Source organism: Neovison vison, chromosome 7 (assembly GCF_020171115.1).
Source record: "Neovison vison isolate M4711 chromosome 7, ASM_NN_V1, whole genome shotgun sequence".
Lineage (NCBI taxonomy): Eukaryota > Metazoa > Chordata > Mammalia > Carnivora > Mustelidae > Neogale > Neogale vison.
In genome coordinates this window covers 100,432,245-100,444,994 of record NC_058097.1, presented here as the reverse complement: position 1 = coordinate 100,444,994, position 12,750 = coordinate 100,432,245, and the positions used below count along the sequence as shown (strand labels likewise).

Below are 12,750 nucleotides of genomic sequence, written 5' to 3'. Positions count from 1 at the left end.
GGATGAATTCATAAATCCAGCATACACGAGTAATGAGGATTGACCCTAATTGTCTACTTTGCAAAGACAATTGACCTTTATTTTAAAAATATATTTTATCAGAAGCTAATTATAATTTTGTTATGGCTATAAATGTTACTTGTATGAACAATTACTATGAAATGAATGACCTACACTAATCATTATTTTACAATGTTGGATACAGTTTTATATTTTTCTTGAACAGTAAATCAGGTGCTTTTTGAAATGCCATAGACCCAGAAATAATAGTGCACTTTGTAGCCTGAGATTAAGCAACTAGAAATTGTCCAGTTCATTGGGAAATATAAAAGCCAGTTGGAAGGTAAAAGTATTTTGATTTACATATATTTTGAAACTAAATTATGAGCATTGATTATAATCATTTCTAATTTGGATGGTATTCCCTAACATAAATGGTGATGGAAAGCCTTGTGTTGGAGAAGCAACCTTCCAGGTAGAAGGTGTAGACAGACGGTACAGAGACAGGTGGTTTACAAAAGCATGGGGAACACACTGAGCAACAAACTGGTGAAGTGTGTGTACGTTTGGTGCTGCTGGTTGTTCTTAGTAGATTTAAGGAAGAACTTTCTTTCAATAGAAGTTGTGACACTGATTTTCCATACGTCTTCAAGAGCATAGGAAATAGGCAAAATCAGCAAATGAACCAGAAAATTTTCTGTTTTTTCGTTTTGAACTGATACTTCTTTTTTTCCTTCTCACCTTTTCAGGTATTCTTACACCAAGTGATGAGTTCCAGTTTTGGGTAGAACAAGCTCATCGTGGGAATAAGCAGATTAGTAAAGAGAGAGCCAGTTATTTTAAAGAATTATTTGAAACAATTGCAAGAGTATGTGACTCCTCTATGGTTATATATAAGATTTTTGATGAAAGTACTTTAGGATTCAGTTTCCACTAGCTTTACCTTTGTTTTGACATTATTACTTGATGCTAATAAACAACATATATCCTTAGTATGTAGCAGGGTTTCCTTGAAGTATGCCCTTAATTTGAGTACAACTTAAAAACTGGAACTTTTAAGAAAGTTAGATTCTCATTTCTAGTAAATGTTTTTCTCAAAAACATAATTGCTTTTCTGCAGGTACGTAGGGAAAAGCAAAAGCGTAATGTACTAACAGAGGTTTATCTACATGCAGGTAATATGTTCTTCTGAGGGAGTGTTCAGTTTATTCATATTAGCATTTTGGAGTAATCTGAAATAGGAAGTCTTAGTTTTATACTTGATTGATTATTCTTTGAAATAGTCCTACAAGTTAAATAAGTGACCACTTTAAGTATGGTTACAAAAGTCTGTTCTTTTTAAAATAAATAGTAATTTTTAATTTGTTTCCAGTATTATTACAATAGTATCATTTTAACGAAGTGTTTGAAATGGTTTTGAAATTTTTTGTCATAATGATGGAATGTGAAATCACAACCCTTGACTGTGATCGCGTAATTGGTAACAAGCAGTGTGGTCCGTGAGTGGTGATGCATGGGGACTGCAGTGAGGAACGTTGTCTGGCGCAAGGACCACCTCCTTTCAGGGGCTGCAAGAAAGAAACCAGACTGTAAGAAAATTAGGTCAAGGGCAAAATAAATGACTGGACTTTGCGATTCTTATTTTTTCCTCTGGCTTTCCTGAAAACTTGTAGGGTATTTGCATAAAGAAGTAACACAGTGGCAGAAAAAGGAGGAGGGAATGATGTGGCAGGGGTTAGAATTGTAGCTATTGGGGGCGCCTGGGTGTCTCAGTGGGTTAAAGCCTCTGCCTTCAGCCAGGTCATGATCTCAGGGTCCTGGGATCGAGCCCCACATTGGCCTCTCTGCTCAGCAGGGAGCCTGCTTCCTCCTCTCTCTCTGCCTGCCTCTCTGCCTACTTGTGATCTCTGTCTGTCAAATAAATAAATAAAATTAAAAAAAAAAAGAATTGTAGCTGTTGAAAGGTCTGGGGACATGTTGACTATATTGATGAAGCTACAGTTATAATTGTATTTAAAAATGAATGCCTTTTGGTTTTAGGAATTTTATAACTTGGACAGTCTATCCTTATTGGAAGTGGTTGACTTGGTGGAGACCACTCGGGATGTCGTAGATGATGTGTGGAGACAAACAGAGCATGACCACTACCCTGAGTCGCGAATGTTACATCTCTTAGACATCATAGGTACTGTTGAAGAAGTAAATTTCTGAAACTTTGGAAGGCTGTCTTTGTTTTCTAGTTTTTCCTCCAAGCCCTTACTGAAAATGCTCCTAAATGTAGTAAATGTTGCTTATAGTAATGCTTAGAGCAGATCATACAGGATTAACCAGAAATTTGTCTGTAGTTGGTTAATTTAAATCATATGTGGCAAATTCTTTGACCATTAAGGCAAGTAAATTTACATAGATTTTTTAGCTTAAACTTTATTTTGTATTGATTTCAAAAGTCTTTAATATGTATTGGTTTACTTGTTGATGCTTAAAGTGCATATATTTTTTGACCTAGAAAATACCATTCTCTTTATTATTCTCAGGAACTATTAGACAAGTACATAAAGGTAGAGGTATAAGGGTAGTTACGGCAGCATCGTTTTAATGTGGGAGTAGAGAGAAATAGCAATTGAAAATTGGTTATATAATGCTATCCCCATATAGTAGTGTAGCCTTTTGAAAAATTACATGTATTTTTGCACTTGTGAGATGCACACACTACCTTGAAAGATGCAAAAATACAAAGAAATTTTTTGGGTCCAAGGATGTGCATGTAGGATTTCATAGATCCTTAGTTTGCTAATACGTTTATTTTTGTCATAGAGTGTATTCTGTAATTATTTAGTACAAACACACTTCCATTAAAAAATTTGCTTTCTGTTTTATTAGGTGGTTCGTTTGGAAGATTTGTTCAGAAAAAGCTGGGAACTTTGAATCTGTGGGAAGACCCTTATTATCTCGTGAAAGACAACCTGAAAGCTGGCATTTCAGTTTGTGAGCAGTGGGTGACGGCCTGTCATCATCTGACCGGTCAGGTGTGGCAGCGCTACGTTCCTCATATGTGGAAAAATGAGAAATACTTCCCTGAAACACTTGACAAACTTGGCAAACGCCTTGAAGAGGTATCATTTGATTACTTGGGTCTTTGACATACGTGTGAAGTAGGTTCTCTCTTGTTTGTGCGTAGATTTTATCATTAGTTGGTATTACACATCTCATAGGAGTTACTTATGTTTTGGGGAAAGCATAATAATTAAAGTTAATGTGAGATAATTTTTGGCAGTCATGTGACTGGTACCCAACTAAGTGCTGGTTTCCACCTGCTTGCTTTTTTTGGGTGCATGACTGTTCATCTCGTAAGTTGTGAACTTCTATTTTGTACTTCTCTGTTGTGAAAAAGATAATCAGACCCCTGTCCAGGAATAGACGCTCTCAGACGTTCTCTTGGCAATTGAAGTTGTTAAGAAGCAGGGACAGCTTTTCAGGGAGTACTCGGTGGAAATATTTGGGAGAGCTGTTTAATTTACATAGGTTACAAGTTTCAGTGTAGAACTTACGTTTATAGCGTGAGGGGATAAGCAAAACGAGAATATGCAAAGATTGCAAAGCTGACTTTTCCCCTTTGTGCTTATAGTTCTTTGGGGATTTTTAAAAAACCTTTTCATTATGAAAAATTTCAAACATACCCAAAAGCGAAACAGTATAATGAATGCCCGTGTATCCATCACTCAATTTCAACAGCCGCTGGCATTACTCAGTCTCTGTTCTATCTCTGTCTACCCTGCCTTCCCTTGTTTTTTGGAGTATTTTTAAAGCCAAGCCAAGAAATTGTATACATACACCCTTAAAACAAGCACAGTACCACCATCACACTCAACAAAACCACAGTACTTTCCTTGTACCATTTTGTATTTAAGCAATGTTCCATTGTCCTGATTGTTCCAGAAGATTTTTACAGTTAGTTTACTTGAATCTGGCTGCTTCCCGGGTGAGCTGTGTAATCCCTACCCGGTGAGTCAGGAGACATGCAGCCTCGATTTCCCGCCGGCAGGAGTTCAGCTTGCTCTTGGCTCTCCTCATGATGCTCCGCCTTCAACTCTTGCTACGCGTCTACCAGCCGCGGACAATCGTGAGCCCTTGTGATGTCGTGGTTCTCTAGTTCTTCTGTTCCTTATGCATCTCTTGGTGATGATGGAAGAACATTTTGTCATCAGTTTTTTAGTTACCCTGAAATAGTTTGTACATGCATGGCAAAAGACACAATTACCTTTTTCCTTGGATTTATCATTTTTTAGAATGATGAACAAGTTAGTGTCAGAGTTCAGTTCCATAGGCAATTAATGGAATTTTTTTTGCTAGTATCATTCCAAAACCATGAGTTTTTATATTCTGTGAGTTTCGATCTGTTATGCTTATTGTTAGCCTCAAATTGCTCCATCTTTGGGCATCAAGTGCCTATTTTAAGTTGGATCTTGTGTTACTTTGACATGAAGCCAGTATTTCTTTGATAACTTCCTTACTTTTAGTGCCCCCCCCGCCCCAAAATGTACCAGCCCAACTTGGACATTTTCTGCCTCATTCCTGGAATTAGTCATTGCTCTCAAGAGGCTGGTTCTTTTTGGTGGAAAATGGTATTTAGCAATGACAGTCTGTGGGAAAGAGCTGAATGTTACTTAGTTGTCAGTGCTTTTAGGCTTTCTCAGCAGATGGGGTTGTTACCTTTCATTTGAGTTGGAAAGATGAATAGAAACTACTGATGTTGTTTCTTTGAAGACACCAACTCAAATGAAAGGTTATAGTGATTTTACCAACCGTTTTGATTAACTTTTAATTGTTTTTGGAAATGTTATTTATTTAATTTGTTATTTATTTCTAAATTGAAATAACACACATTTTATTCATTTAAACTATACACAGTTTTTTGTTTTGTTTTTGCTTTTTTTTTAAAGTAGGCTGTATACCCAGCGTGTATATGTTTTATATATATATACATATATTCATATGTATATGAATTCATGACCCTGATAGTAACTCACATGCTCTGCCCACCGACCCAGGCAGGTGTCACTGTTGGTGAAAGTTTTAAACACCAAGTGCAACAATTTGTTTCCCAGCTGTTTGTAAATTATACGTGATAGGGTTGTGAACATATCATTTCACTGTTGGCAGTGCAATTTAATGCAGAATAATGAAAATCAGAAGTTTTTACTATATCAAGGACTCTAAAACATACTTAAATGAACCTTAAACATGGCTTACCCATATGTAGAGTTCGTGTGTTTTCACCAGGTTTGAGCACTTAACTGCGAGGAGTGCGACAGTGACCGGCCTCCTTGAGCAGCACTGTGGTGATGAGGAGTAGTAAATCTCAGGTTCCTGTTCATTTACTCCCTTCAGTGAACCCAGTTCAAAGAGACTCTTGCTGAATATATGTAGATTCTAAACCTTTTTGTGTAGCTTTATCAATTTAAATAAATCTGTTTTAATATTTTATGTTTTAGGTTTTGGCTGTTAGAACAATCCACGAGAAGCTTCTTTATTTTTTACCTGCCGGTGAAGAGAAGATCATATGTCTGGCTCGAGTATTTGAACCTTTTACTGGCCTGAATCCTGTGCAGTATAATCCATATACTGAGGTTGAGTATATGTGTTTTTGTCTGTATAACTTCCTGTTTGTGGTGTTCTTCTCAAGGGTAGATGTTGAAAATACTAAAAGTCTAATACTGTTATTAATTTGTTTAGCCTTTATGGAAAGCTGCAGTGTCTCAATATGAAAAAATTATTGCACCTGCGGAACAAAAGATAGCAGGAAAGTTGAAAAATTATATTTCAGAAATTCAGGATAGTCCACAGCAGGTAAAATACTGGAATATTTTACTTTTAATACTTCCCGGAAGCTGGTTTGGGAGGTATTTATGTATTTACCGAGTAGATCGACTTAGGATGAACATGGGCGTTTTTATTTTATGTTAGCTTCTTCAGGCATTTCTGAAGTATAAAGAGTTGGTGAAGCGTCCAGCTATAAGTAAAGAATTGATGTTGGAAAGAGAAACTTTACTGGCAAGACTTGTGGACTCAGTTAAAGGTAAAAGTTTATCAGAGATTATAGTGTTTGAGAAAATATTTTTGTAGGTTACTTTTTCTTGTATACCATTTAGGATTAAGACTATATTTTACAACATTATTTGATGAAGATTAATTTACTGTTTTTGTTATAAATTACAGATTTTAAAAATTAACTAGTTATTTTCTTACTCTGTCTCATTTGATGCATGTTAAGTTCCCTGAGGTTAAAGGACCAAGTCTTCGGGTTTTTCTATTCACAACCTTTTGGTTAGTACTTGGTACACGGAAGGCACTTAGGAAATCTTGGCTGACTGGGTATAATTTATTTGACTTAAATTTTACAGATTTTCGGTTAGACTTTGAGAATCGATGCCGAGGAGTTCCTGGTGAAACATCCGGACCACTTTCTGGCAAAAACCTTTCAGAAGTTGTTAATAATATAGTTTGGGTTCGCCAGTTGGAACTGAAGGTATTAGTTTTAATAGATGTTGAAGAACACTAATTGTAAAGGTGCCCAATTAATATGGAAGTCACTGTAGAACTCTAGTGAAAATGAAAAAATATTCTCTGCGTTCTGTGGCATATCCATCTAATTTTCATGTGAAGTATAGAATTCTGAAAAAGTGTACAGAGGAGGTTTGAATGATCTGCTCATTTTCTAGGTAGAGATAATTAGCACATTCTTTATCATTCAGAGCAGTTGTCCCAGGTGAAGGATCTTCTTAAGGAAATGTTAAAGAGGAATTCATCTTTTATGTATTTTCAAAGGATTTTTTTAATCCTTTGAGATTATCACTGTAAAATCTGAGTAGTTGCAGAGGCTGTTGGCAAGTATGTTTATGTAGGTAAATCATTCTAGGTTGAAAGAAAGTTAAAGGAAAGGTGAAATGTAATTAGGACATTGCCTAATGTAGCGTCCATAATTTATGGATTTAACAGCTATTCTTTTAACATTTCGATATTATCAAAATGGATCTAAGAATCTTATATACTCACTAATGTATATGGCCCAGATGGAATAATGTGTATTCCGTCTGACTCGCATAGTGGGTATTGGCTGGTTGCGGCCTGTGACTAAGAGCGAGCAGACCCAGAGTGCTGTGAAGGCTAGCGTGTTGGAGAGTTCTGCGGATTCACGGCTGCGTTTTTGATGTTCAGTTTTCTGAATAGAAACTGTCAGCTTTCCAAAGTGCTGTCGAGTTCTTTGTACAAGGGTTGTGGAAGGAAGACATTTCTTTCCTCTGATTGCCCTTCAGATTCCCAAATATTGCGTGAGCTCTTCACCAGAGCAGTGAGCAAAGGACGGCGTGAGTGCTGCCCTGCAGCAGCGATGCTGAGTGCGCGGGGGTCTCGGCGGGATTTCCCTCATCCCACTCTTCCCGCTATGCCTCGGCGCCTTCCAGCTGGGCTGTGCTCTTGAGTCGTACAAGTCAGAAGCCAAGTAGGGTTTGATCTGCTCACATTTGCTGACAAATCTTCTATCTGACTGTTTATAGGTGAATAGGAAAGTAAATTCTGAACCACACATCAGAGAAGGTGGTTCACTTTATGCTAATTTTGTTGTATTAAGATATTCTTGTAATATTGTTGTAATGTGGCTTTTTAAGGTGGATGATACTATCAAGATTGCAGAGGCTCTCTTATCTGACTTGTCAGGGTTTCGATCTTTCCATCGAAGTGCCGAAGATCTGTTGGACCAGTTTAAACTGTATGAACAGGAGCAATTTGATGATTGGTCCAGGGATATTCAGTCTGGTTTGTCTGATTCCAGATCTGGCTTGTGGTAAGTATAAACGCATTAAATCGTGAAATCCGTGCAAGAGTCCTGTCCCTTGTGGTAGTAATCTAAGTGGCAAGGTGGAATTTTCCTTCTTCTCTCCTTTGTCCAAACTTGCTGCTGCTCATAAAACATTTTCTTGTTAGTTTTTGGTGATTAACTGTTAAGTCGCTAATGTTGGGAACTTGGAAGGTCGAGTTAGTCAGTGAGTTGACTGCCCTCTCCCTGGCCCCGCTTCTTCTGTTTCTTGGGTCTGCAGATTCTCATTTTAAGATGAGGCCTTCCTCTCCCGTGGTGTTGCTGTCGGTGTTCATATTTGCTTTTCTGCCTTTTTACATTGAGATTATTTACATGGATACACACACACATTATAAACTATACAATTTGATTATTTTAAGCTCCTTGAGGGAGGAAGTAATCTCTTCCTGAAATATTCGTGTGGTGCCCACCATAGGGTTAGGGTTTTCTAAACACTTACTGAGCATTATTGAACCTAATTTAATTGTTAACCTAATTGTTGTGATGTGTATTTAAAATGGATGATCTGGGAAAAAACCATTGTTTCTTTTTTTTTTTTTTAAAACCATTGTTTCTTTGTTCAGGTCAACTTACCTTAGTATATTACTGTATTTTGGAAACTGGTCATGTTTTTAGAAACTTGTTACTTTTCAAAAGAGTAACTACTGCTACTTTGTCCATGATAGGAAATTCTCTTTATTTTTCCTATTCTAAAAATTCCTATTTTTCCTATTTAAGTATTCAAAGAATACTTAAACTTAAGTGAGAGCTTCTTATACGGAATGAATAGTTTTTTCCCTTGTCTTGCATTTTGTATGTGGAGGAAGAAGAAAAGAACCAAAAGGTTCTGGGGTGTAATGATTCTAACCCTATGCTGTTCCCTTCCTGCTTTCAACCTAACATACACCAGATGGTCCAGGCCGAAAAAGAAGAGTTCTTTAGTCCACTAATTTTGGGAAATGTTGACAGTTGTCTCACTGCGGTTCTGGTGGAGAGCCACTGTGAGTGACAGCATGTGGAGGGGCTGAGACCTTCCGTAAAGAAGCCCGTTGAGGGCTGCTCAACCCAGTGTTTCCCGTGTGGCAACGAAACACTTGGACTCCCGCTTTTTCTTTCTGGGCAAAACTCTTTATCGTTCTGTAGAATCAGCGTGTTTCAGAATATGTTTCAGGATATGCAGGTGTGTAGAAAGTAATTTTGAGGATTAGTTCAAAGAAAATCACCATTAAAATTTTCTGACAAGCTTTATGTTATATTACAGGAAAGTTGAGGCTCATCACTATTTTAAGTCACTCTAAAGTGCCTACTTTTTATTCTGTGTTATTGAATGTGTCAATAAATCGGTGGCATGGACTTTGCGTTTCAAAAGCAAAGCTTACTTTCCAAAACCTACAAGTTTTCTTAATTGTGAAAGTGGTTTGAAGGAATAAGCATTGTGTAAACCTGATCCTGGAAGGGAAGTCGTGAAACTATAATCCTTCTTGGTGAATTTAGTGTAGTATTTTCATAGTCATGCTGACTCAAGTGTCCTGATTTAACAATTGCTACTGTAGCATTTTCAGGAAACACTGAAGGACAGTCCTTAGAGAAAAAAGGTAGAGGGATAAAATATTTGACTATCTCTCTTCCTACCATTTTGATGTTCTTTACTATTGATCCTTCAGTAAACATATCAAGTAAGTAGGCTGACTCAAAAAACCCAAGGTACCGTTTGGAAAATGAATCAAACCCTTCTCTATGGTGAATATCATGCCAGTTTTGAGCCTGAGCTGAAGGCTAAGAGATTGATTTTCCTGGTATCAGAAACTGCTTGGTGGAAATATTAATGCGATGGTATGTTTTGGATATTATAGTTTATTACCAAAATCTGAATTGCGAGACACTATGTGAAAAAAAAGGTTGCTTGAAAACTATAAAATTTTTTTTACTTTGAATTAATTTTATATTTACAGAAAAGCTGTAAAAACTATTGTGTTTTTTATCTGTTAAAAGAGTGAGAACATGAATCTTAAAAATATGTTTATTTTGTAGTATCGAGGCTAATAGTCGAATTATGGAATTGGATCCCAACGACGGATCATTGAAAGTACATTATTCAGATCGGTTGGTGGTTCTTCTGAGAGAAGTTCGTCAGCTCTCTGCACTTGGCTTTGTTATTCCTGCCAAAATACAGCAAGTTGCAAACATTGCACAGAAATTCTGCAAGCAAGCAATCATTCTTAAACAAGTATGACATTATATTTTTGAGTATATGACCGTTCTGAGTTCATTAATTACAGTATTTTAAGGGGTTTGTTTTCTAAATTTGATTTTTTTAGGTAATAGAATAGCACAATTTGGAAATTATGATTTGCTAAATGATTATATTATAAATTTTGCTTTGCAAATCTAGGTAGGAATTCATTAATTTGTGGTATTACTATTTTTAGTCATTCTATTTTAGTCAATCTTCGAAAACACAGGCTTGCTCCCTTCTGTGTCCTGTGCACTCAGTGTAACACAGCAGGAGCTCGGGCGGTGCAGGAATGGCCGTGCGCGGTCTGTATTTGCCTGGGGAAACCTGTGCGCGAGAGCGCTGTGGAGCTGGCGTAGGGAGTGTGAGGTCGGAGCTGGTGAGCAGTAGCTGGGCCAGACTGCTATGAGAGTGTGTGCGCTTTTGCTTCTAGTTTTCTTGATGAGGCTTTTTCTTGGACTACTGTTGTGGTACAGGCTAAGTACAGTGGGTATTCTCCACCAGATAAAGCAGATTTTCATATGTACTAGTGGAAAGAAGAGGACTCTCTGTAAAAGTGCTTAGGAATTTTTTTTTCTCTTGGGGAGAGAGAGAGTGATGGGGGAGGGGCAGAGTCTTAAGCAGGCTCCACGCTAGCATGTGAGCCTGACGAGGAGCTCGACCTCCCCACCCTGAGACTGGGACTTGAGCTGAAACCAAGAGTGGGACGCTAGACTGAGTCCCCAAGTGCCCCAGTGAGGAAATACTTTTTAAGCACATACTCTGGGCTAAGAATTTTCTGAGGTGCTGGGGACACAAAGATTACAAGAAAGTCTTTAAACTCCTTAGACTTGTGCCATGATGCCCACTTAGTGGGCTTCCCTGAACTTCTCCTTTTTCCCCACAAGAGTTGATATGCCCTCTTCTGTTCATCACTGTGCCGTGTAGGCATCTCTGTTTTCTGGCTCACTGATTCACAGGTAGTACTGAGTGCCTCCCCCTCGCTGGACGCTGTCATTCTAATTTGGGAGATAGCAAACATGTAGTAGGTAGATGTAGGTCGTGATGAGTACTTTGAAGAGAAAGAAAACAGAGGAAAGATACAGAGTGGTCAGGGTAGGCCTTGGTGAAGGGTAACGTTGAGAAGGGGTACGACAAAGTGACAGCAGAAGCACACAGGCGTCTGGAGAAGCACTAGTGCATGTGGAGGGAGCAGGTTCCATGGTGGGTTCCTGAGGCAAGACTCACACCGTGGCTTAGAGACCTGGCGGCGGGGGTGGGGGGCGGTGAGGCTTCTGTGCAGGGACGGTTTGTGCTGGGGCTGACGGCCAGTTGATGGCCAGTTTATGTGCGATATTTGTACTGGTGGAGGGCCATTTGTGTTGGACTTGGATTTTATTCCCGAATATATCAGAAGCCTTTGGGATTTTGGATTTTATTTTCAAGTGCCCTGGGGAGTCATTGGAAGTTTTTGAGTGGGCAAAAGTATGGTATGATTCATGTTGAAGGAAGGACAACAGTGGCTTCTTTGAATGCTTTGAAAAGAAAGTAGGAAGCCACAACTGGAAATGGGCACTGGTCTTGTCAAGAAACAAGGGTGCTTGGACTGGTCTGGGACTGATAGAAGCGGGTGAGATGGCTAGATTTAGTACGTTTAAGAGTATAGTCAGTAAACATCACTGATGCGGGTGTGAAATACAAGTTAAGGACAACATGAAGATTTTTTTGGTCTGAGAAATGGATTACATGTTATAAGCATATAAAGCATATAAAGAAAGAAAGAAAGAAAGGAGCAGAGAGTTGTAAGAACGAAGAGTTGCGTTTTTAGTATTTGACATGCTTTACTGGTTTCCTCTGTATTTCCCTTGATATTATGATCTTGATTGCAGGGACTGGGTTTTATGATCTTTGTTTAATCAGCCCCAGGACATGATTTGGCAAATTGTAGGAACTCAACACTAATTGTTCATAGCATGCATAAATGCTACATTAGAGATGAAAAATAGTTTTGTTAAATCTTAGCATGAAGATTTCATGAATTTAATAAAGAGCTAATATTTCCATTCAAATAATTAAAAATGAAAACAAATGAAACACTAAATATGTTACTTATTATTGATTATTACTAACTGGACTTTTACTTTGTAGGTGGCACATTTTTACAATTCCATTGATCAGCAAATGATTCAAAGTCAGAGACCAATGATGCTACAGTCTGCGTTAGCGTTTGAACAGATAATTAAGGTAAATAAAAGGACTTTTTATGTTGTTAGAATTAGAATTTACATGTGAGATGTTTCTCTTTTAGTTTTTTAGTGTATCCTTCCACTTGACATTGATCTAAGGTTTTGTTTTGTTCCCCAATGACTTCCTTCACTCTTAACAAGTAACATTTTTCCAACTGTAGATTTAAACAGCTACATTGTTTCACATACTAAGGCACTGAATTTGATCAGTTGACTTCATGTATGTATATACAATTGGTGTGCTGTTACAGTTACTTAGTCACTGAAGTATGAGGTCCTTATATATTAGAAAAAAATTTCCTGATTTTATAATTCGGTATTAATTTTTTTATCTGTGCTTATTCAAATATGCACACTTATGGCATTAGAAAAACCTATAATAGTTTTTAAACTGTTGCTTTGTGACTAGTGGCTTTTTTGAAATTTACATTTTTAGTTTT

General features: G+C 37.6%; 1 protein-coding gene across 8 annotated transcripts in view; it reads left to right on the top strand.

Annotated features, from left to right (window-relative positions):
• The window catches only part of DYNC2H1 (dynein cytoplasmic 2 heavy chain 1), a 274,182-nt gene that overhangs the window by 5,494 nt on the left and 255,938 nt on the right, over nucleotides 1-12,750 (top strand). For all 8 annotated transcript variants that reach the window (XM_044257764.1, XM_044257766.1, XM_044257765.1 and 5 more), the window contains exons 4-13: nucleotides 750-868; nucleotides 2,041-2,185; nucleotides 2,881-3,113; nucleotides 5,493-5,627; nucleotides 5,734-5,847; nucleotides 5,965-6,076; nucleotides 6,402-6,526; nucleotides 7,665-7,840; nucleotides 9,884-10,079; nucleotides 12,213-12,308. In XM_044257764.1, coding sequence (XP_044113699.1) covers nucleotides 750-868; nucleotides 2,041-2,185; nucleotides 2,881-3,113; nucleotides 5,493-5,627; nucleotides 5,734-5,847; nucleotides 5,965-6,076; nucleotides 6,402-6,526; nucleotides 7,665-7,840; nucleotides 9,884-10,079; nucleotides 12,213-12,308 — 1,451 coding nt within the window. The remainder of the gene's footprint in view (nucleotides 1-749; nucleotides 869-2,040; nucleotides 2,186-2,880; nucleotides 3,114-5,492; nucleotides 5,628-5,733; nucleotides 5,848-5,964; nucleotides 6,077-6,401; nucleotides 6,527-7,664; nucleotides 7,841-9,883; nucleotides 10,080-12,212; nucleotides 12,309-12,750) is intronic.